General features: G+C 40.0%; 3 protein-coding genes across 3 annotated transcripts in view; 2 read left to right on the top strand and 1 right to left on the bottom strand.

Moving 5' to 3' along the window:
- The window catches only part of tmem145 (transmembrane protein 145), a 48,944-nt gene extending 30,695 nt beyond the window's left edge, over positions 1-18,249 (top strand). Inside the window, exons 6-15 of the mRNA XM_080895518.1 lie at positions 1,661-1,745; positions 2,340-2,411; positions 5,150-5,218; positions 5,827-5,907; positions 6,214-6,292; positions 7,732-7,825; positions 10,727-10,899; positions 11,587-11,707; positions 12,061-12,249; positions 13,728-18,249. Coding sequence (XP_080751644.1) covers positions 1,661-1,745; positions 2,340-2,411; positions 5,150-5,218; positions 5,827-5,907; positions 6,214-6,292; positions 7,732-7,825; positions 10,727-10,899; positions 11,587-11,707; positions 12,061-12,249; positions 13,728-13,967 — 1,203 coding nt within the window. The 3' untranslated portion in view covers positions 13,968-18,249. The remainder of the gene's footprint in view (positions 1-1,660; positions 1,746-2,339; positions 2,412-5,149; positions 5,219-5,826; positions 5,908-6,213; positions 6,293-7,731; positions 7,826-10,726; positions 10,900-11,586; positions 11,708-12,060; positions 12,250-13,727) is intronic.
- A 910-nt stretch (positions 18,250-19,159) lies between these two features.
- Positions 19,160-22,326, bottom strand: mrpl17 (mitochondrial ribosomal protein L17). The gene is made up of 3 exons (XM_080897008.1): positions 21,950-22,326; positions 19,813-19,881; positions 19,160-19,706 (listed from the first exon to the last, which is right to left on the bottom strand). Exons 1-3 carry the CDS (start codon positions 22,121-22,123, stop codon positions 19,452-19,454), a joined length of 498 nt encoding a protein of 165 aa, XP_080753134.1. The 5' UTR covers positions 22,124-22,326; the 3' UTR covers positions 19,160-19,451.
- Positions 22,327-22,740: 414 nt separating this feature from the next.
- LOC308406035 (trypsin-1-like) lies at positions 22,741-23,457 on the top strand (the record flags this gene model as incomplete). Its single annotated transcript, XM_080896841.1, has 4 exons — positions 22,741-22,753; positions 22,844-22,980; positions 23,155-23,256; positions 23,379-23,457. The coding sequence occupies 4 exons, from the start codon at positions 22,741-22,743 to the stop codon at positions 23,424-23,426; spliced, it is 300 nt and encodes a 99-aa protein (XP_080752967.1). The 3' UTR covers positions 23,427-23,457.
- Positions 23,458-25,223: the final 1,766 nt, after the last annotated feature.

Here is a 25,223-nt window from a genome sequence, read left to right on the forward strand (position 1 = left end):
TTTTTAAAGTATTTAATAAAGTCTTCATCTTTAAGTAGTGATATATTAAATCTCCAGTTTTTACTTGGCGTAGTATTATTCTTGTGCATTAGTGTTAAAGATACAGGAGCATGATCGCTGACAGCTATAGGATGAATCTCAGTGTCTGAAATGTCACACAGCAGTGAGCTGCTGACCAAAAAATAATCCAGACGAGAGTAAGAGTGATGAACATGCGAGAAAAAAGTATATTCCTTACTGGTGGGGTGAAGAGAGCGCCATGCATCGCAAAGACCAAAGTCGTTCATATACTGTTTGATTATATTTGTGGACTGCCAATTACGCTGAGTTCCTGTTGTGTTGAGCCTATCCATTTCTTCATTTAGTCCAAGCAACATATTTATATAACAAAACAACTGTCAGGTACTTAACAACACTTTCCAATATATGCGTAACTTCACCAGGATGTTGACCCTTTTTTCGCTCATCTCTATAATTTTCCTAGTATCTGCTTTGATTCTTTGTTCACACTGAGGCTGCAGGCTTGTGGCTGGCTCCTGAGCTCTGGATGGCTTTGTCCAGTTTTCCTTTGTAACCTCTTTCAAAAAACCAATGTTGATTTAAGTGCTGGAATAAGTTTGTGTTCATGAACCTTTTCGTGGTGGTCCCGCATTATTTACTTTCACATACTTTGTTTTTATCTTCACAGTGAAAAGCCTCCATGGTAATGGCACACCAGCATGTGGCTCTAAATATGCATGTATTTAAATATATATATTTCGGGTTTCTAAGACTTTAATTATGACAGACATTTGAGAGTAAACAGGAAAGGTGGGAGAGCGGGGCAAAGTAAATAGCAAATGGCACACGGTGGAACCGAACTAAGGCCTCTGTAATAGCCTTGAAGCATATGGATCACCTGCTTAACCCCGTGAGCTTGTGGATAAATATTTGACTGCGACAGTGTATGTGGTGCGCATACAAGAAAGGGAGCTGCTCCTAATCTATAATTTACAACAATGCAACCATTAACTGTATTTGGTAGTTATAATGATATCACTCATTAGCCTAACATTATTATTCTTTGGAGCCATATTTGGAGGAGAAAGCTTCCAGCTAATGTTAGCAAGTTGGTTAGCTAGGTTCAGTAACAAACAATGCATACAAATAAAAGGCCACAATATGACTCACCTAAACTTCTTGGGCAAGTTCTTGATACAATTAGCTGCAAAGAAAGCTAAATAATTTGTCATTAAAAATGCTTCACAAGGGCCCAAGTACACAAAAACGGTCAAGGAGTTGAATTAGCCAAATGGATGTCTAACAGCCGGCTAATGTCACTCGAAATGCCCATGCCCCTAATAATGCATAACTTTAAATGGGTAAGTTATGAAAAATTCACCCACCCTGTATGGTTGCATACAGGGTAAAAAATAGCTATAGAGACCAAAATCATTTTTCGGAACTAGCTGTAAACATGTTTACTTCCCCTCTAAAGTAATTTGGTCTGTGGGAGTGGATTTGCTTTTTTTGAGCCAGCCTTGAGTGACCATTTGTAAAAGCAAAAATATCACCCAAATTCATTTTTATGAAGATCATAGATAAACATAGTGCATTAATATTTTGTACAAATCTGCTAACCATCCACTGTCCACTTCTGCTGCTCTCTTATGTCTTGCAGGGAGATGGCCTGCAGCTGGAGTATGAGATGAAACTGACCAATGGCCAGTCTTTCTGGACGCAGCATTTCTCTGCTGACGAGTTTGGTAAGTGTGATTAGACTGAAAGTGAGAGATTATGGAATGAATCGCTGATGGCACAAGCCTACGCCACTTAGCACGGCCAATAAAGCACCTTCAACTGAACAAATTACACAAATGACAATAATGAAGGGATGGCTGAATGAATTAATGATGCTAGATAAACTGAGAGGAAGGGATGAAAAGAATAAAAGAGGGCCAACGTAGCATCTAAATTAATTATTCCTACATCACTAATGTTTCCTCCAATCTCTCACACTCTTGCTCTACTGTAACTGCCTCTCACTTTTTCTCATTTAATCCAATATATGGCTATAGGATCAAATGAGAATCCAAAGAGCAGGGTGCTTGATATGGATCAAGCACCCTGCTCTTTGGATTTATTGTCCCTTGTAAATTATCTGTCTTTCCCTCATACGTTCTACTTTCTTTTATTGATCTGAACACTTTGTACACCTTATTTACTCCTTCTTCCTTTGTATCTAAACCCACTGTGTATCTTGTACATTTGCCTTCTTTCATATTTCTATTTCGTTCTTTCTCCTCAAATGTTCTCCTTTTATCACAAGTTTTCTTGAATTTTTCTTCCTCCTTTCACAGGCATCTTGGAAACAGACATCACGTTCCTGATCATCTTCTCCATGGTGTTCCTTCTCTCCTGCTACTTTGCTTGTAAGTACTGCCTTTTATTTCACTCTTTTAATGTAATAGGAATTCAAAGCCCCCCAGAAATGCAATTTTTGTGTCAGATCTATTATAAAATCTACATGGTTTCTTGATGGGATGGGAGTAAGTTCTCGTGTTTGTTCAGATAAGTAAAGGTGGAGCCTGTGCCGTTTTCATTTTGGGCTGAGACTGAACACGAGCATCAGGGAAGCAGGAAAGAGGAGACGGTGATAGCGAGCCTTGGTTTTCAAGTAAAGGTGAACGGTTGAGTGGAGAAGGTAGCTGCAGCCTTAAGGTTACTGAAGCGAGTTTGTCACGTAAAGGTCAAAGCTGAAATAACCCTGAAGCAACTGAGAACAACAGCTCCTGGCAAAATCCCCTGCTTTCTTCACGTCGGGCGTTTCTGTGCTATCATATGCATATCTTCCTTTTTATAAACTGGCAAGGGGGCAGAATCACTTGTATTGCACCTAATCTGTAGTTTGCTTCTCTAGACGATCACAATTAAGCATCCATTTAATGATCTTTGGACCCAATGAGGCACGCTTCAGATTAAGAATGGAAGGTTGAATCGCACAATCTTTCACAGCACTGAGAGTCAGATTTATATTTTTAAGTCTGCCTACTAAATTAAGTTCTGGTGAGATTTTTCTGTTAGCGCTGTTAACTCTCACTTTTTGTCCAGCTGTGAACAAACTGATGCATGTGTTTTGTTTGGTTTTTCCCATGTGAATGCTTTTTCTGACATCTTTATTGGGGTCCTTACTGACGCTGGGTCTTGAGATTGACTTCATTCTGAAAATCTTCAGAGGATTTTAAATTAAACAGTCAAGATGTGGCTGAATTGACTTTTAGCTTTAATACAAGGATTTTAACAAAAGTAATGCATTAACTGTTTAGCAATTGCAGTCAATTCTATATGTAATTTTTAGTATAGAGACACAAAATTGTGTCATTGTCCTTATGAACATAGAAGAAAAGCCATATAACCAAACAGAACGCAAGGATTTCACCCTTTATTTGACTAAAAATGACAACAAAAAAGAACAAGAAAAAGAAAAGATCTCAAATTTTGAAATGGGTAAATATGTGTGTTTTTAAGTATGTAGTCCTATCTGAAATTTGTTGACAGAAATAAACTTCAAAAAATTGAAACAGGGTAAAAAATACTTCGAAAAGTTGTGTAATGTCTTAAAAAAAAAACCTTAGTCGAATCTACACATACACACACTGTTGTAACAGATTGGCTGTTTTACCTTTGGTCGCTGAAACTATTTTTCCTGCAGTTTTTTTTCTTCCTCTTTTGATGTTGCCTTTACTAAAGCCAAAAATGTGTCCAAACAACAGATGTAGATTTTTTTATTTGGCACAAGCTGCTCGAGTTGCACAGTGGGCTCGGTGTTTGAGTTTTTCCTCCATGATGTTACCATGGCGCAGGCTGGACGGGGCGGGCTCACGTGACAACGCTCTGAGTACTGTTTTAAAGGGGACTGTAAATACCGGCTGGAGTATTAACAGAGTTCGAAAAAAGCAACAAGAAAAACGAAACAAACTCAGAAATAACCAACGTGGGCAAGATTACGTCGATTAGAGGTTCTGACTGTCGGTTTCAGTTCTCTTTGGATTAATCCCCCTGCTCCACTTGAGTCTCTAGTGGAAATCACTGCATGCTCTCAGAAACACTTCTGAGCACTGTTTGTTGCTGCATCCATAAAATGCAAGTTGCAATACTACTACGCAGGAAAAAAGCACTTGTAAACAAGATCCAGAAATGCCTTAGCTTCTCTGGGCTCAGCTCATTAAAGGCTGACTGAGGAGAAATGGAAACTGTTCTCAAGTCTGAATAATCAAAAATGTAATATCTTTTTAGAATTCATGGACGCTTTGTCCGTTAGAGTACAGAGGAGAGGGCACTTGTTAACAGCACACAGTCCAAAAGACGATGAGGGTAAAAAGGAAACGTGGGATGGGTAACTTGCACATCTGTATGCAGCATTAATACTGAACCACACATGGAGATTTTGGAGCAGCATGTCCTGTCATTGAGATTAAGGCTTTGTTCTTTAGGGGAGGCCTTGCTTTATTATCACCACATTCTATACATACTACAGCAACGTGTCTCTGTTTTAAAAAACAGGAACAGAAAACTCGAGAGACGCGCACTCGCAGAGAGGGGGGGAAAGCGCAACAACAGTGTTTGCAAAAGCTTCAAAGGGCTGTAAATGAATATGAAATTTTTTGGAAGTTTTTGTCTCTTTAAAAAATATCATTAGAGCACCCGCAAAATTCCCAGGAGGATTCAGCAACACTTGGCTGGCTAAGCCTGCTGTAATACAGGAGAGCTAAAAGAGTGTGATCGTTTATGACCCTTCTTCTCTCTATAAATTTTCCCCCTAGGCCACTGCTGTTTGCCGGAGTGTTTTGGTAGTAAAATAGGCTGCTTAAATACGCATTAAGAATATTTCCTCTCGGATTATGTGCCGTGAACAGAGAAGATGTATAAGGCGTCATCTGGAGATGTGCATCATGAGATGGATGCATACTAATGATCGCTCCCGCCCATTTATCTGGCCCGTTCCCTTGTTCTTGCTCTTTTCTTCTGCCTCCCAGTCTCTGTACCTCTCCTGCTCTCCTTCGCCATCTGTCAGTGTATCCTCATCCTTTTTATCTTTCCCCCAGCACACACACCTCTGTCACCTTTATCTCTTGTTATTTTATTTATTTATTTATTTTTTTACCTGTAGACAATCTGAAGGGAAGACAGCTTCTTCACACAACCTACAAAATGTTTATGACGGCAGCAGGTGTGGAAGGTGAGAGCTTCTGTCCTGAACAGACACGCACACTGACAGAACACACACACTCAAGATGACTGAGCCTCTTGCACGGTTGCAGCATCTCACACCTTAATCCCCACTTCAAGAGCACAGATATTATCGCACTTATTAGCCTCTGAATAGGACCTACTGCAAACAGTCGCCCTGTGTTACAGTGTTTAGTGGAGCATGCTGTTACTGATGAACCCCCTCCCCGCTCTCCTCATCCTGTCCTCTTCTTTTTCTTCACCCCCTTATCTCACTTTCTTCTTTCTTGCCTGCTTGTCCTCTGTCTAAATCCCTTCTCGATTCTCGTGCCACCCCTGAATTCGCTTTCACCCACTCCTCCCACTTCTCTCAAGGATTTTGCTCCTTTTATAAATTCCTTCTTTTTTTCTGTCTTGCTTCCCTTCTCTCCTCCCTCATTATCATCTGCCTGTCACCTTTGTTCTGTGTATTTTCTTAACTCCCACATCTCTTCCTCTTAATGCCTTTTCTCCTCTTCTGTAACGCCTGCTCACCCATCTCTTTTCCCTCTTTTCTTCCTTCTGGTGTTTTTTTTTTTTTTAAATTTCTCTCCTCCCTGCATCCTTTCCACTTGGCAGTGCTCAGCCTGCTGTTCCATTGTGTCTACTGGGGCCTGTATGCTAGAGAAGGAGTTGGCAATGGCAGCCTCAAAATACTTGGTGAGTTCCTCTCCTGCATCGATCACTGACTCAATGACTGACACTAACTCTGCACTGGAAAATCGCTCACTGCCTGAGCAGAATGAATGATAGGATGCTGATGGGTGCGTGTGCAGCTGAAGAAATGTAATAGGTGGTTCAGCGTGCACGGGCTGGATTGGGTGTGATTGTATGTGACTGTGTGCGGTGACCTGATTTTATCGTTCCCCTCTGATATCTCAGATTCGGAAACCACAACCTAATTACCCCTTCTGTCTCCTCTCTCTCATTTTCTGTCTCTCCCTCCACCTCTGTGACCATCTCCAGGGAAATTACTGTTCTCCGTCAGTTTCTTGGTGTTCCTTCTGATGCTCATATTGTTGGGCAAAGGTTTCACTGTCACCAGGTGGGCGCTTTGTCTGTGTGTACATGTATTATCTCACTACACTGCAGTGTTGTGCGCGTGTGTGTCTGTTTATACAAGCCTGTCACATTTTGTAGGTATTTTTATGCTGAGAATGTCACTCACTGTCAGCACTTACCGTCACCATGATGACTTGATGATGCCGGGTGACAGGAGTCAAAAAGTCAGTTAGGATGCTGCGTCTAATAATGTGGGCGAGCGCCTGATGTGTGTGAAGGGATGTCATGGATAAATGATGTTATGGTGTGAACTTTCTGATGCTGAAGCATTACCTTTGGCTCGCAGAGCCGGCTGACAGGTTTTTTGTTTGCTCACTAGTTTCTGGCAAGAGTTAGCAGACATTTGCTTGGGACAGGCAGTTAGACAGCACAATGGATTATTTAAGAGTGCTTTTCTTCACTGGAATGTCAGCATTTATCCATCTTCCACATGACTGGACAAATGCCCTGCTCATCCAACTGTCATTGGTCTTGCCTGTTTTCGAATGCTGGATTCAAACTCCAGTTATCAAACGGGAGAAACGTGCCAGTTTTTAATTTGACATCAGTTTCTGAGTTAGCTTTATGTGCGAAGAAAAAGTCATGCAGCTATACGATCTTGCTTTTTTACAAATCACCTCTGTTTATAAGGTATTTTTTAGAATCTTGATTTTATTTTTCTGGCAAGTCATCATCTAAACATGTGTCAAAGTTTGAAGATTGGTTTTGCTTTGGCTTGGCACAAACTAAATCTCTTTTTTCATACAGAACTCACAGCAAAAACTTAGCTTGCAAAATTTTTAAGCTGGCTTTTTTGACTCTAGGATTAGATCCTCCTCTGGGTTCAGAAGATTTCTAGACGTATTAAACTCTCTTAAAACCCCAGTGAATAAAACGAACTGCTTCACGGCTAAGCATGAGGCAGAGCTATTTATCTGCAGCGTTTAACTAGTTGACAATTTGCAGATAACTACTCAACAACTTTGATTTCTTTTTTCTTTTCTTTTTTGGTTGAGCGTAATGATGAATTAGCTGTGCAAAAAGATCTTTGAAATGCTGATGAAGGCTTAACGCTGAAATGCTTATTTGTTGACAGCTACAAATAGAGAAGCATTAATTTCTGTTTTTGCTCCATCCATAAGCCTGCAGCTGTTTTAAATATATAAATAGCAGAGAGTTTAATGCTCACATATCTTTGTGCTGTGTAGTTCTGAATAGCTGTTTTTTGATTAAGCTGTCTGCTTGAGTGTAAAGAAGCAAATGCAGGATTTTGTGTCTTTCTGTGTGTGTGTGTGTGTGTGCGTGCGTCTGTGTGTGTGTGTGTGTGTGTTTTGTATCTTAGCTTTCCTTTGTGTCTCTTAAAGTGTGTCATTGTATTTTCTTCTTATCTTCCTCCAACTTGTGTGCAACCTCTGACCCTGTGTTTATCCTTGCATATCACAGGGCGAGGATCAGTCACAGTGGGTCTGTGAAACTGAGCATCTACATGACGGTTTACACAATCACCTACGTCATCCTCTTCATCTATGAGGCGGAGGTACTGTTTACACAATCACCAACACTGCTGGAAGGGACTGGAAGTTTATTTTTAATATCGATTTTATCTATACATATATTTCTAGCCAGCAGTATAGCATCATACTTTTAGAGCCAGTTACTGTGCCCAGAAATAATCATGCTGACTTTTTCCACTATGTAAGATTGACAGGCTTGTGATAATGTGAGTAGGTGTGCAGGGAAGTAGCTTGGCAGCTATAGTGTGGATTGTTGGCAAAATTTGAACGCCATGCAGTCGACTGGCATAACTCTGAAGTTCTTATTGTTTTAATTTGTCCAATAATTCTTTGGTAACAAAATGCCTGCGAAACTGTACTGGAGCATCAGCTGTGTTCTTGTTTTAATCGCCAATTAGTTTGAGCAGACTAGGACATTTAACTAAGATAGTAAGCGAAATCTTAATCCTGCTAAACATTAGCACATCTTCACCCCTGTGAAGCTGTAAAATGCTCAGTAATGAAAAAAATAATCTTAATTGTTAATGATGCTGATACAGTATGACCATAAACATGTGTGATTCATTTTTAGTTTTCAAAAGATTGCTATACAAATACATATTTGAGGGCTACGTGTGAGAATATTGTTGATGTTATTTACTTAAGCCTGAGCCTGTTCGGTCACGATTTGTTATATAGGTGGGGATCTTATATTCATTTTTTTGCACAGTCTGTTTACTATGTGGTGACTGAATAGATAAATATTAATTATCAAAATTGTGGTCAGGCCCTGTGATAGACTGGGCACCTGTTGAGGCTGTACTTTGCCTCTCACTCTGACATCTGGGATAAACTTCAGGCCCCGGGAGACCCCGAATTGGAGAAAGTTGAAGGAAAATGTATGGATGGATAGAAAATTGTTCTAAATTAATTGAATATTGATTAATTTGCTAATTCAACTATAGCTCCAGAGTCAAAATGAATTAATAATTATGCTAATAATGATTTAATACCAAGCATTTTCTGGTTTCACCTTGTCAAATGTGTGAATTTCATGCTTTTTATAATGCTTTGGTTTTGAAGTCTTCAGTGGATAGAATGAAATAGTTGTCTTTTGTACGGATATATTAATTAAAGCAAGATTGATTGCTTCAATGGGGGAATAACTGAAAGAATAATCAAGACTGAAAATATCCTTTAGTGCCAGTCCTGTGAACGGTGGCGATCAAAGCTTTCAGTTCAAATACGAAAACTTTCCGATCCCTTTGCCCTTCAGGTGTGACATGAAAATAGCGTCTGAATTATATCCGGGATGATTGGGTACAAGATTTCTCACACACCTAAACTCGACACAGCATCTGCACTTGTGTTATTGCTGTCTTTGGCTTTTTTAATAATCTCATAAATATTCATAGAAGAGTTGGGCCCATAGATCAGCGTGGGGCGTAATGGGTTTTCCTGTCAAGTTATTCATTACATTGATACATTACTAATTATGAAAATGCATCAAGTTGATTGTAAAAACAAAATGCTGAAATTCATTGATGAGTTACAAATTTTCTATCTTGACAGAAACAACCAGACAGTTCCCAAGTGCAACCACAACATTTATGGTTCCTTATGATCAAGAACCTTTAGAGTTTTCCTTGACAGGGACGTTAGACTTTGTAATCAGCCTCCACTCATTAATTCTTATGCCTCTCTAGGTTCCAGCTTCGATGAGCTTATGAATTAATAACAGACTCGTTGCATACATCTCTGCATACTGTAAAGCCTGCAGCAACGTGACATGTAAACATGGTAAATGCAGGGACGGTGGATTACAGTGTTTGAGGACAGCACGGTGGTGATACATTTGGCACAGTGTAGTGGAAGCTCACTGATAACTCTCACAATACAATATGTGGATCTGAGGCAGTATAATTTCTCTGGTGCCTGCCCTCTTATATGGTCGCTGCTATTAAAGAGCTCAAAACTCCAGGGAGCTCCTGCTAAAAATAAGCTTAACTAGGTTACAATTGGAACTGAAAGGAAAACTTGTACACTGTTTCTTGGGTTGCAGTCAGGAATCTGCCAGGCCCTCTGAAATCAAAGCAGGGCTGTGTTCTAAGTGTTATAGCTGTCTATTACCATATCTGAATGTGTGAAAGCATTTAGTGTGACTCTTTCCAAGTGTCTGAATGAGTGAAAACAATGTTGAATTATTTCTAATCATTCCTACTGGCGATTCAGGAGGAAGTATCAAAAGTGTTTGTACTTCAAATTTTATTTGTGCTTTAAGAGCAAACTCGTGGCTGTAAAAGTGGGATTTTGTCATAGTTAAGTTCTGCCTGAATTTCCTTTTCACCCTTAAATCATAGACAGACAACTTCAAGCTGTTGTGGAAAACCTGTTCACAAAATTCATCCACAGCACAACCACACGTGTCCCTGCAGGTTCAAATCTACATCTTTGCATCTTCTTTTCTCATTCTTAAATTTATACAAAAATTGTGTACCCTTTTAGATATTGCAATACAGAATTAAAATACTTTGTGACTCTCTGGTGTGCTGGGGAGGTTTCAAGCAGGTCCACACAAACTACTCAGATCTATGCATTATGCAGTATGAGTAACCCTGGATGGCCCATGCTATCCTGTCACTGGACTGTGAAATGCAATCTAGTATCAGCAGATTCAAGCACATGCCCCAAATACACACATACAAAGCCGTGCACACAAATACCAGTGACCTAGTTGTGAAGTATCGGTGTCAAAGACTCACACTGAATGCTACAAGCAGAGCTTTGCCTCTGTCATCACAGTGGATCTGCTGAACCATGAGCTATCCATCTTAGTAATTAAAGCACCAGCTTCAGTATAAAGCTTCTTCCCTCCTTTTGTGTAAAATATTTTGTACTTGTTTTAATGTGTGCGTGGTAATTTTGGCATCATTTCCTCCTGCCAGTTCTTTGACCCAGGTGAAGTGCTGTACGCCTACGACAGCCCTGCAGGATACGGACTCATGGGCCTGCAGCTGGTTGCGTATGTGTGGTTCTGCTATGCCGTGCTGGTCTCCCTGAAGCACTACCCCGAGAAGCAGCCCTTCTACGTCCCTTTCTTCACCACATACACACTATGGTGAGACCTGCACTGCTCTCTGCGCTTAATAGCACCAGAGATGGTACTGGGGTTTTGATTGCACAAGTATAAAAAAAATACACATTTCTCTGCTTGAGGACTCTCGATTTGAATAATTTATGCTGTTCTGTGGGAAAAAAGTGCATGAGAAAGCTCATGTTTGAGCTATCTGGGAATAAAAAGGTGTTTACACATCTTCTCTGCAGTAGTGTGCGGCCAAACACTTTTACCTCACACGGTTGCAGTGTATCATTGTTTCTGACTGCATGATTGCTAAACAATACTGTGTGTTTTTCTGAGTTGGTGAGATATCTTCTATTAGAATAATTTATGCTTCTTTATATGTGTGCCAGATATTCAGTGCTTTGTACTGGATCAGCTACATACTTCTACACAATCCTGAGAAAAAAAAATCTTGAAATTACACTGCTTAGTATCTCTAGCCGTCACCCACTTATATATAACAGCAGAGGCTTGAAATGAAGAGTAGATTACAAAGACTAATATTATCTATGTATTTCTCCCTCATTGCAACCACAATCCCCCGCCTCATTATCCACATCTCTGCTCTTTCCATCTTTATCTCTCTATATGCTTTAAATCTTTTAATCTCTCCCACCATCAGACCACATTCTTGTAGTTTTTTGGGGGTCTTTATGTCTAAATGTGTTCACTTTTCCTCCTCAGGTTTTTTGCTGTCCCTGTTATGGCTCTGATTGCCAACTTTGGGATTCCTCGTTGGGCTCGGGAGAAGATCGTCAACGGCATTCAGCTCGGGATCCATCTCTACGCTCACATCGTCTTTCTTGTTCGTATCGATCGCCCACTCGCATGCAGACGAGTTCATATTATTTAAGTCACTTTTTCCGTTGTCAGTCATACATTATTTCTTACTTAACTTCCTCATGCTGGTTGTCTTTTACACACATCATTATCTTCCTTTTTCTCACCTTCGACACGTTATTATTTAGTAATGAGCCCGGCTCAGGCAAATTTCCGTTCGCATGCCTGCTCACTACATTCCTCGCACTTTCCTCTTCTCGCTTGGATCTGGATGCGTGAAAGCTATTATATACCCTGATTTTAAACTGCGTCTATATGTATATGTGTGTTTATTTTATATGCACATCTGTGTCATTTTCTAATCTGTTTGCCTTTTAGGTTATCACACGGCCTTCAGCTGCCAATAAGAACTTCCCATATCATGTACGGACATCCCAAATCGGGATTCTGCTGTCCAGTCCGAAAGGCGGTGAGGGGGCGGAGAGTTTTCCTCATCATGCCTATGGAAATAGCTCCTTCCTGGGAGACTCGCAACCCAACTTCACCGAACTTTTCTCCATCCAATCAGTAAGTGTAAACTGCAAGTGTTTATGTATATTTGAATTTATACTATATAGAATATAACTGGATCAGTTGTTTCCTAATCCTTTTCAAATGTGCACATTTCTGTGAAAAGTGAAATTACCTCATTGCCTCACCCTAAAAAATTCCATTAGCTTAATAATAAAGTAACTAAGGGAAAATGTTTACAGGGATTACTTCTTCCCAGAAACTTTCATAGCTTCCTAAATGTGACAGGCGAGTGCAGTGAACACAGACTGATATTAAAACACTTTAGCACAGTGAAATAATAATTAAATAGGAACTTTGACCTGATTTGACCAGAAGTATTTTTTAGTCAGATGCATTTACAACCCCCCCCCCCCCCCCCCCCCCCCCCTCCCAAAAAAACAAACAAACATCAAGCCCCTGACATTTAGGTGGTGCAACATATCTACAAACTTGTTTTTCTGCCCCTACGAGGTTGTGGTGTTCAGGTTTCAAGTTGAGTAGCAATTTTCTTAGAATAATTCCTCCTCTTGAAGCCCTTGACTGTGAAAGTTGAGACCTGATAGATGAGTGCCATGAACAAACTCTAGGTTGGTATATCCAGACCTTGGACTTCTCTGGCAGGCCTGATTTGTTAGTGGAAACCAGCCAAGTTTCCAGTCTTTGGTTGATATTTGATCGATGCCGCGTCACTCAGGCTGTTGTAAGGGACTCTTCTCAAGCCCTTCACTGGTTTCTTGTGATGGATGGTATCTGAAAGTTTCAGCTTCAATTAGAGCATGGAGACTTTTCTTTCCTTCAGCACCAGCAATCTAAACCAACTAGATAATCTGGCATTGCAGTCAAGACACATTTTGAGTGTGGTCCCACTTGCATTTCATCCACTGGACCACTATTTCTCCTGTGCTTTCCAGTTTTATCTCCATACCTGTGTACTACAGACACCTCTATTAGGATTCATGCTTTCTGGAGTAACTGAGGAGGTATTCTGCCCCCTCAGGCACCTGTCAGGCCCACTAAGCAGGAAGATGGTTGGGTAGATCTGGGGCATTCATCACCGTGGGCTGCACTGGCCTGTGAGCCAGAGCCCAATAGCTGTAGTTACTGTGAACAATTACACTTCCATCAGAGGCCTAGAGACCTGGTAGATATTCAGAGAGCACAAGGTGTTACACACGCTTTCCAAAACACATTTTATACCTTTTTGTTTTCCACTGGTGTTCTTTCTTCTTCAAGAAGAAATACTAGGTCAGACTAAAGACTAAAGATATTTCTGTGTCTTCTGGTGTTATCATTCTGTTATTGGTAGTCATTAAAGGCCACTGTTCCAGTCAGGTAAACCTGTATATGTTTAATTTCCCTCAAAGTATCTCGGGCATTTGCTGCCATAGTTGGTTTACTGATTGGTGTCTGCAAAGTCCTAATTTATGGTCAAGACAGCCTATGTAGAGGATCAGACCATGACAAATGTGAAACTCTCTTCTTCTTTTTTCCAGGAACCGGTAAAGACGGTGGAGGAGACAGTGGCCCGTAAAGGGCCAGATGTGCAGAGAAATAGCGAACAGAAGATCGTCACCACTGCTGCAGACTTAACGTCGATATTGCCCTCACCTCCGCCTCCAATACCCCCGCGCCCGGCCACACGATCACCCCCACTCCCACCCCGGCTTCCGTCCTTTACAGAGTATTTCACCATGCAGAGTGGAGGAGGAGCAGGATTTGGAACAAAGGCATGAGATGGAGAGAAAGGCAGGACAGAGGAAGTTGGGCAGTAGGGCGGGGGGGAGCATGAAAGCAAGGACAGAATGACAATAAAAATAGAAATAGTGACAATAACTTAAGAAATATAGTGGAATTCAAAGTATTACACTTATGACAGAAAAGGTCAGCCGAAAAAAAAAAGAAATGAAAATGTTTGGAAGGACGAAGAAGAGATCATCAGAAAAGTGAATCCCTAAACGGTCGCTTTTCACCTTTGAATGGAAACGATCAGAATGGAGGAGTGAGGAGAAATGGCTGAGGCACAAGTGCAGAGCTTGTTAAAGAATAAAGAAGCAATAAATATTTGATGTTGACCAGTAAAAGGCACACAGGGAGAAAGATGACAAAGTGGATGTAGCCAGAGCAAAAAATGATAGCTGTGCACAAAGCGGAAATGAACAAAATTCTTGAAATAGTTTTCATTCAAAAATTCATGAGGCATTGATGGTGTGCCTGAAAGAGTTTGTAAATAGCTAAACCCGGTGAGTGCTACCAATCTACATAATTTTTTATTTTTTTTTAAAGAAGGAAAGATTTATTTTTGTTTTTTCCACATCATTAAATTGTAGTTGGTGCTGTGACCATAGAGAAACATCATGCCATTACATGTTCTGGGTTAATCTAAAAAAGGATTTTTTTTTTAATTTTTGACACTGTTTGATAAAGCTTAGATACATTTACTCTATACGAAATCTGTTCGGTTTATTTATATTCTTATATGCCTTCATTGCAGCTGGCTATACTGGATTGATATGCTGATGTGTAACTGTAAATGTCACGTTTACTGTGGGCACTCCTAGGTACAGTGCTTGTAAAAACACGCATGTTTGTATTGTATTTCCTGTCTGATTATATGTACTCAACATGACCACACAATATTTGCATATTGTGTGTATTGAACTCTTTCATTTTGTAAATGCATACAATAAGCTTCAGTATATTTCGACTGGATAAACTCTGTTGTTACTCCAGTCAAAAGCGTCTTGCGCTGTTTGAGACACAATATAAAACAAATGTTATATTGTTTTTTTGTTTTTTTTTCTTTGGTTGAATTTTCACTAGAGTACAGAATATGCCTGTTTAAAAAAAAAAGTCATTTCTGTGTATGTAGACGTTGGTGAATGTACTGATGCAATACAGCACAAGGACAGGGGTGATTTTCAAGTTACTGGAATTACTCTAGTATACCTTTTGTCAATTTTTCTTTTTGCCTCTCTTTGGCTTCCTTACATCTGACACATCCATGACTTAAAAGCTGGAGGCTGCCTTTTTTTATAGAATACAAGTAACTTCATTCTCACCTCTGTCTCAATCCTGAAACACGAATATTATATTTGTCGGGTTCTCGCGCCTGAATAATTTACCCAGTGTGAGAAGCTGAACAAATATTACTAGTTTTGTATCCCCTAATATTGAGCTATAACAAGAAAAAACAACAAAAAAAAACTTGTAGATGAACTGTGAAACAGATACCGTGTACATTTCGTCTGTCCTGCATGGAGCACTTTAATGTTCCTGGTCTTAGTCTGTTTATTCGTGATGATGTCACCTTATAAGACTGCTTTGAAACCTGTATTCCTACAACATCGAGTACTATTCCAGATGCATACACCTGTAAATACAGTCCAAAAACGCCATCAACTGTCCAAACGTTTGAAGTTAACGTTTCATGCTTAGTCAGTGTAACACAACACTGAGTCTCACATGCTGGTAAGATTTATGTAAGGGTGTCATTGAGACTGAGTACACTTGACAAATTCAGTGTTTTTTTTTATCTCGACCTTTCATTCATTTCTGGCTTATAAAATCTGTGGCTCTGCTAATTATCCACAGATGTGTCACTGGCAATCTTTCTGTAATGGAGTTTAGGCAACGTTAGGACTGTGGTGTGTACCTTGTAATGTAATCAGAGGTGTAACTTAGTCTGTGCAGCTGAATGATACTTGAATTGGAGTATTAGCTGTTATTTCTGATTATGTTTCTGATTTGTATTTGGCATGTCTGCCATTTCGTCATCTGTTGACCATTGTTATGGTTGCCATGACTTGACAGATTAGAAACTGGGTGACTCAATATACCTACTGAATTGTGTATCCCTGCTTCAACCTTGTTTATAATGACTTTTAATTACAGAAATGACACAAAGAACTGGGGACAGAGCGCAAAGAAAAGAGATTGTGTATGCATGACAGAAAACAGCACAGCTTTTAGGCTACTCAGAGTGATCTGGTTAAGAGCACATCATTAAAGCACCGTCAAATGCATTTTAATGGTGTCAAATAATAATTCTAAAGAAGCTGTACATATACACTTTTTGCCAAAATAATAAAAAAAATCTTTGGTTTTATTAGAGGCTTTGCCTGGCTTTGTGTTATATGGCTCCTGTGTTACGATCCAGTTAGGACAAGGGCACGTGTCCAAAGGAGTAAATCTAATATTTGTAAATCAAATTTAGAATCTGTTCTCATTACAAGTCCATTAAAGTAAAACACCACAGGGACAGACTCCAGCCTGCTCACAATCTGATGTAGGCTAGCCTAATTGTTTCGCAGTCACTGCCAATATCCTGTTTGGTGACCCCTGAAGTACAGAGCCACAACAAAATGCCAGTGTTTGAGTTTCAGGTAGAGACACAAGCTTTCATTATGACTAATGTAACAGTCTTCAGAGAAAAAAATGAAAAAATATAATGCTTGGTAATGAGCAGTGTGATATAAAGCAATGTTGCTTCCCAGCAAGAAGGTGCCTGGTTTAAAGCCAGGCTGGGGCCTTTTTTCTGTGGAGTTTGCATGTTAGAGTAACCGGTGAATCTAAACCGAGAATGAGTGGTTATCTGTCTCTATGTGTTAGCTCTGCAATAGACTGGCAGCCTGTCCAGCCCAGCTGTGATCCTGAATTGGATAAGAGGATGGATGAATTTGTTTTTTTCTTTAGTTTAAAAATACACAGCTATTGCTGGAGCCATGGCTAATGTTATTAGTTACACGTGTGCTTCCACACTGAGTCATTCACTGCTCCCTAGATGATAAACACTGTATACCAAAAGGTGCACTTTTATAGTCTAGTAAGCAATAAACTGACAATTTGAGCACATGAATCACCGCTGTTATTGTTCCCAGAAAAAGTGACATGTGACACATTGTATTAGGGATTTGTCAGTATGAAGTAGTGTATATGCAAAGGCACTAATAACAGGATGGTGGAGGGAAGATGTAGGCCATTATTTTGTAAATTTAGGTCTTAGATGTGAGATTGGCTGCCACTTTATTAGGTACATTTTACTAGTTATCATTTTGGACCCTGTTTTGTCTTCAGAACTCCATTAATTTATTGTGACATGGATCTAACAAGGTGCTTGACACAATCCTGAGAGATTTGGTCCTTATTGACATAATATCACAGAGTTCCTGAAGAACCCAAAGATGCTCTGTTGGATTGAGGTCTGGTGACTGTTCAGGCAATTTGAGTGCAGTGAACTAATTTCTATTTTCAAGAAACCAGTTTGAGGAAATGCACTGTGATGCTAACCTGCTGGAAGCATCCACCAGCAGACGGGTACATCGTGCTCATAAAGGGTGAGCAACAATACTCAGATTGTGACATGTAAATTACACTGTTTGTGCCAAATTCTGACGTTCCCATCAAAATGTTGCAACAGAAATCAAGACCAGGAAATCTTTTGTTACTCATTTTTTTGTGAGTCTGTGCAAATTGTAGCCTTGGCTTCCTGTTTCTGACAGCAGTGCACCTAGTGTGAACTTCTGCTGCTATAGTCCATCTGCTTCAAGGTTCAACATGTTGTGCATTCAGAGTTGTTCTGATCATGGTGGTCCAGGAAAATCAGAGTAGATCAGCAGTTTCTGAAATACTGACCAGCCCATCTGCCATGAATGAATTGAGCTTCTGCCACAGATTATCTGATTAGATATTTGCAACAGTGAGTCGCTGAACAGGTGTACCTAACAAGATGGGTAGTGATTGTACAGTTGTGCTTTATATAAATGAAATTTGAACATGTCCATAATTCCTTGTGTTAGTTCCGCTGTTGACTAATTTTATTTATGGCGTGTCTACCATTGTCTGTGCTGTTGCATGTCAATAGACGTGACTCAGGTGGCTGAATCACTACTTCAACCTTGTCTATACTGACATTAACTACAAGACTGGAAAACGATTAGTGAAGAGAACTTAGAGACAACGTACTGTCCAGAAGTCCTCCTTTAAACTGGAATTACACCAATTTGCACATGAAAGCAACCCTGTATAACCCTGCCACGTGTATTATATTTGAAGTTTAGAGACTTTTACATCATCACTGCAATCCTTATCCTGAAAAACATAAACTGCGCAAAAATAACAGATGTAGCAACAAGTATATATATTAAAACTCATATATGTAAATTGCTAGTTTTAATTTGTTTTTTGTTAACACTCAACAGTCAACACTCTGAATTTTCTGGCAATTATTTAATTGCTCAGGCTTTACAGGGTTAAAACCAGTCATATGTAAATTACATTACTCACCTGGTTACAGTGCACTGTACTACTGGTAAACTGATTGCTGCTGTTCATGGGGTTACTTTAACATGCATCGCACACCTAAACAGTACTGCAGGACAAGCATACCCTAACGCTGCAGTGCCCATACCAAGCAGGACAATGAGCTCTGGCACACCGCAAAAAGTGCAACAGCTCAGGGGACTTGACAAAGAGTTCAAGGGGTTGACCCAGCCTCCAAACTCCCCAGATCCCAGTCCAATCGAACATCCGTGGAATGCGCCATTACAAATCCCATTCCACGGAGGCTCCACTGTGCAACCCACAGGACTCACAATCATCTACTGCCATTCACCACAGAACTCTCCCAGAGGTCCCATGCCCCAGCAGGTCAGAGCTATTTCGCCAGCTTGAGGAGAGCTGTGTAATGTAATTCAGGAGGTTTTAATGTTGTGGTTGATTGGTGTATATGTCACAAGGAGCGCTATGCATCCTGTAACGCCTTCAGAAAATTGATGACATGTCCAAAAATAATAGTAACATTGCTTGTGCTTGAAAACAAAAAAATTTATAAGAGTCATGCTGTTATAAACAGGAGATATGGAATATGCAGTTGTAGAGTAGCACAATTTTGATCATTACTTTGACTCTTTTAAAATTATAACCACAATCACCACACAGGAAAAGCAGTTTATTTGTGAACCTATTTATGAATGCTCAACAGCATGAATCTGGATTCATTAACAATCAAAGGAAAACCAAACATTTCTTGCTTATCTTAAGAAAGAATATTTATTAATACACAATCAGAAATACTTTACAGAGCTGCGGCTTCTTTTGGTAAAGAACTGCATCAGTGTCTTTAAGCCACAGTCTGCAGAATATGCAAGTGGCTCTTCAGGAGCATTTCAGTACCCCACCATCACCCTTCAGCAATCTTTGATCCATCTCCATGGTGGCAACTACGGCTTTGTGTCTAACTGTTGTGCCCTGTCCTCTCTGTAGCCTTTGAGGAGCTGGTTGATAAGAGTCAGTTCATTTTCCTTTTTTGCAGGATAAAGGGGTGGGAAAGGGTTGCCTTTGTACTCCAGAACAGCCATCTTAGCTCTGTCCAGGTTCTGTCTGTTGGGGATGCGTGCCAGCCGTGTGTAGCTGTTTGAGTGGTTCTCAAACCGTGGAGCCAGGACCTTGAAGAGCTTTGGGACCAGATCCTTCTCCTGAAGAGAAGAAGCATACTTAAAATAAGCTTCACATCAACTGTTTTATATTCAGAGCTACACGGTTATTATCTTTACAAAGTGAAGAAGAGCTGCAGACACATACCGTCAGCCAAAAACTGGCCATTTTCATCGCCTTCTCATCAGTGTCTCCCTTTTTGGCATAGTCTACCAGCTAGAGGGAAAAAAGAAAAGATAAAAGAAAACATCGAAAGTCAGACGCATGTCAAAGAAAATGAATTAAAGACCTCTTTCAAAAAATATAAGGCTTTCAAACCTTGTTAAGAAGTTTGAACCATGTTTTTTTAATATGCTAGAAGACAAGTCATGAACAAATAAAACAAATTTAAAAAAACAAAACAAAAACAGCTACTATTGCAGCATGCTAATTAAAATGAAAATCACAAATTCAGGCAGTCAGGATTTCACACATATACCGAATATTAGGGCAGGGCTCATGTTATCTGCATGTCCTCGTTTTGTTTCAGTTAAGTGTGAGAATCTGCTGCTTTTTCTGTCATTTACAGTTGCGTGAGTTTCGTCATCTCATCCGTGTCTTACACTGATCCACGTGAAAACAGAGCAAAGAAGTGATGATTAATTTGACTTGACAACTTGTGATGTTGCCCTGAGAGAGGGGAAAAAACAAACCTTTCTTACAAGTGTTAATCTATTTAATTGTTATATTTGTATTAACATGTTTTGTTGATTCACTTTAATAGCTGAAACTTGCTAATTCTCAGTGTGGTACAGGCTCTGTATATTTTGTCAGGATCCTCTAAAACACTCAGTTTTACGTAGCGAGCAATTTTGTGAGTGCGGAGCCAAGGCGTGTGGCGAAGACCAATTTACATATTCACAGATGTCTGCATACTGAATAAGGCAAAGTTTTAGAGTTAGAACAATTTTAATGCAATAAAGGGTTATTTTTATATGAAAGACAACTTCTAAACAGGGATGAGCAAAACTATTTCAACTTCCTTCTAATAACACTCAGTAGGAGTCTACACAGTGCAGACATGCACACATATTAATATGCATAACCAGTTCCTATCAACTGAATAATGAAAAACTTTTAAGCCGCAAACTGCTCAGTGACATACTATATGCACAAATTTCCCACACAGGGGTTCTCCACCGCAATATGATGAAACTTGAGTGTGCTTCACACACACCTAAACCCAATTTAAACTACACACCAGGACTCACTAAACACTATTCGTGTTCAACGCAAATAAAGGATCCCTATAAGATAAAAGGCAGTTAGAGACATCTCTCTAATCCAGTGGAAGGTGCGACATGAGAAAGCCTAACCCTAACCATAGTGGGGAACAGATGTTTTGAGAGGCATGTGCACACCTCATCCCATGCTGCTGTAGGGCAGGCGTGTGCAGAAACACTAATATGTGTCCCTTTGGGAGTGGATACACCTGTTAGTCAATATTCCACAGCACCAGTGATCCGCTACCTGCTCTTGCTGTGGAAGTATTTTTTATACTCTTTTTGTTATTCTGGGGGGTGGGTGGGGTATTCTCACAAATCATATCAAGACATTTGGAGCCAGAAAGAAGTGGAAAGGTAAAAGCTACAATCAGTTTTGGCAAAATGGCCAAGAAAGCTGCAGAAATTGCAGTCAAAACATAACATAGCAGTGGTATTATAAATATTTTAAGCAGCCAAGAAGTACTGTTTTGATAGTAGGTACAATAGTACAGAAATTACTTTTTTGCTTACAAAAAAGGTCACTTATTTAATATATAAATTACTTATAAAACTCCTTTAATATTGTCTATATACAGCCTATACGGCTCAGATCTCAGTCAGACGGTGCAGGCTTATGAATGAATGAATGTGTATTTTCACAATCTGCAGTGGAAACAATGAGCTGTGAAAACCAGCAAGCGTTCAATTCATTGATTGGTTGGAAGAACGTGTCTGTTTCAGCTGACCGGAGAGTGACCCGAGTGTTGCACTGGCCAATATGAACTGATTGATTAAAACGTTGTTTATATTAATTGTTATGTTAGTAACATTAGTGAGCTGCTGTGGGTGTAACAATCCTCTTAAGATGCGAGTCCACGTGTTTCTACCTAATAACTGTACTGGCCTTATTAGAAAGGCATCCCCGCAGATTAAACAATAATGTTATTAATAATTACTCATATTGAATTTGGCTAGTTAGAACTACTCAGATACTGTTAGATTTCACCGTTTCTAAGCATACTGGTTCCTCACATGGTCACCTTTTCGGCGTAGAAGCGGACTTCATCTGCTCGGGCCAGCGTGGTTTCTATCCTCTCGTGTCGGACCAGTCCTGTCAAAATGTTGCGCAGCATGTCGATCCTGGACCGCGGGCCCAAACCCATCCTCCGGGCCATCCGGCCGTGGGAGATCAACATTTGCAACGTGAGGCGCATTTTGTCGGATAGCTTCGCCTACGAGAGCCCGCGTCAGACAAAATAAAACTCAAAAAGCAAAGAAACGTTTAGAATATAATCTACCTAAACCACTGTTTATACACAAAATAGAGCAGGTTACCTAAATGTTAGAAATATTCCGGAGGTCACATATATCAACGATATATGTGCAAGAGTTGACATTGGTGGTACGTCGGCTAATACGTCCGACTGGGTTGCGAAATTGCGAGAAGATAGTTCCGCTTAACACCGCCGCTACCTCACCTACAACTGGGGTCCTTTTTAAAAAAACACCTTCTCTATATGTTTTTGTTTGCTTGGTTAAAAAGCATTGTTATACTGTTGTTGCGTGTGTGCATGTAAACTGTGTAAACTGATGAATGTTACGAAACTATTCATATCTAGATAACTTTTAGGCATTGTTGTGCCTGATAAACTATCAGAGCATTATTAACCCAAGAGTTTGCAGGCTGATTTTAAAAGGGTTAGCTGGACTGAACTAGACCCATTCACCACTGAGTCAAGACAGAAGTACAGATACACCTGAAAGGGCTGAGAAAAGACAAATAACACCAGCCAAGTAGACCAATCATTTGTTAAAATGTAATTGCATAGAGATGGCTTCTGCACGTTAGCAGTTTAAAGTTAAAAATGTTTCATGACATTTGGTTCCATCAGCATGAATCGTTGTTCATCCATACGCTGTTTCAAACATTGCAGCTGCTGATCAGGACAGGCTGCAGTGCCTGAACATCCCCATCCTGTCCTACAGTGACTGTAATAACTCCTACCCTGGCATGATCACTGACTCCATGTTCTGCGCTGGATACCTGGAGGGAGGCAAGGACTCTTGCCAGGTATGTAATAAGTCAAACCTGCAACTGTCCCCTTCTCGAATAGTAAAGCTTTCTTAAAATGCCACAAGAGTGGACGTATCCCACAATGACAACAACACATTTAATTTATATTTAATTAGATTTAAATAATAATTTCTTGACATCCATCTTTGTTTTCTTTACTTTTATTTTCAGGGTGACTCTGGTGGTCCTGTTGTGTGCAACGGTGAGCTGCAGGGTATTGTGTCCTGGGGCTATGGATGTGCTGAGAGGGACCACCCCGGTGTCTATACCAAGGTAAAACTATATGCTTTCTTTAATTTAAACAGTTATGTCATATTCAATTCACATTGTGTGGCTTCAGTTAAACTTCATCATCCTGTCTACATTAACAAATCTCAATCTGTCTCCATTCACAGGTCTGCATCTTCAACGACTGGATTCAGCAAACCATGGCCAGCTATTAAGTCTGATCCTTCGATCACCACTCTGCTTGGCTGCATTTTTTTTAACCAGTTTAACTCTGCTCTTCTGTAGAGTTCTGAATAACATGCAGTCAACTAAATCAATAAAATCACACAAACTGAGTACTGTTTTTTCATTTGTTTTACAATATATACATTTGATCAATAAAGAACTAACATAGACACGATAGCCAACAGCTATTTAAGATGTAGCAGACAGTCATTCACAGTATTGTACATATAAATGTAAGGCACACACAGAACGTTATACACCTTGACCTTCATTAGTTTTACCTGATTATCTGCAAATTGTTTGACAAAAAAAAAAAGAAGATAAATCAGTGCCAGAGATGCCAGCAGGATCAACAAACTAATCCGCAAGGCTGGAAGCATCATTGGTCAGAATTTGGAGGTCTTTGAGTCAGTGAGGGACAGGCGGACACTGAACAAACTGGCCTCCATCATGGAAAACCCATTCCACTCACTCCATTTCACACTTCTGAGGTGGCAGATCTCCTTCTCCATCAGACTGATTCAACCTCACTGCCATAAAGAACACTTTGGGAAATTATTCCTACCGTTCTCTGTAAAGCTGTATAACAACTCTTTACTCTGTGACAGGTGAACACACCTGCCAGGCATAAGATCCCAAACATATTTTGTATGTTTTGTTGTATTTTAATCTGATTACTTCTAAGTAATCAGAATAAAATTAATCTGATTACTTAGAAGCTTTTTAATTTATTAGTCTCGATGAATCGCATTTAATTGCTCAAGAAAATTTGCCCCAGAGTCTGAAGACAATGAAGAGAGGTGGAGGCTCTTTGCCTTTGCTGGCTCCTTTGTGCTGGCATCTTTACACTGTTCCTGCAGCAGGACCTCAAGGCTGGTCCAAACCTCTTCTCGCTCTCCCCTTGCAAGACACTTTAAATCCTTAAAGCCTGGGTCAAGCACAGTAGCTATCTTGAGCCACTGATGGTTGAGTGTAGTTACACGTTGGGATAGGTCCTTTGTGAAGGCAGTCTTAAATTTCACCAAGTAGTTTGAGTCATCATCAGAGGCCTCCATGGTGTGATGCAGATGGCAGAAAGCAGTTAAAACTACTAAACCTAAGACATATGTCTCACCTCCAAGAAGCTCAGTCACAAACCTGTAGTAGACAGTTCAAGAAAGTAATTATTCATCTACACAGTAACTGTCAACTATAGAGCTTTTTGAAGAAACACTAACAAAGTTAAAAAATAGCTTTATTTGGCTGCAAGGACAGTCACCAGCTTTTGGAGTTTTACCAGCTCTGATGGAGTTAAAATGACTAACTTGTGCTTTTTTTTGTCTAAAGCAGCGAGACAGCCTCTTGATTCTTTAGTAGACAAGAAACCATATCCAGCGTTGAATTCCATCATGTGGAAACATCCTGTATGAGTGGCTCTTTGTGTTGCCCCAGTCTTGTTTGCTGCTGGTGCAGTTCCTCCATATTAGCAGGGCTGTCTGTAATGCATCTAATTTTGCTTGCTTTTCAAGCTGTTGAATTTTACTTGAAATAGTCGTTCAGCACAGCAGTTGAAAAGTTGGATCACCTGACACTAACTGTAGCACATTGTCTAACCCCCTATCTTCTACTACCAATAGTGGTCTACAGTCCAGAGCAATCCATTTTGCAAGAGTAAGTTTGTCTGATGTTGACTTACTAATTTTGCCCTGAAGTCAGTCTTGATGCATTCTCAATCATCCAGGAAAGTAAATTGCCATCTTACAATGCTGTGATTGCAGCCATTCCCCAACTCTCTGTGAATGGTACTC

This window comes from Rhamphochromis sp. 'chilingali' (genome assembly GCF_963969265.1).
Source record: "Rhamphochromis sp. 'chilingali' genome assembly, chromosome: 11".
Lineage (NCBI taxonomy): Eukaryota > Metazoa > Chordata > Actinopteri > Cichliformes > Cichlidae > Rhamphochromis > Rhamphochromis sp. 'chilingali'.

Coding starts and splice junctions, on each gene's coding strand:
- mrpl17 (XM_080897008.1), bottom strand. CDS start 22,123: ATGCGCCTCACGTTGCAAATGTTGATCTCCCACGGCCGGATGGCCCGG. Junction 19,882..21,949: donor TCCGCTTCTACGCCGAAAAG/GTGACCATGTGA, acceptor TTTTCCCTCTAG/CTGGTAGACTATGCCAAAAA. Junction 19,707..19,812: donor TGGCCAGTTTTTGGCTGACG/GTATGTGTCTGC, acceptor TCTTCTCTTCAG/GAGAAGGATCTGGTCCCAAA.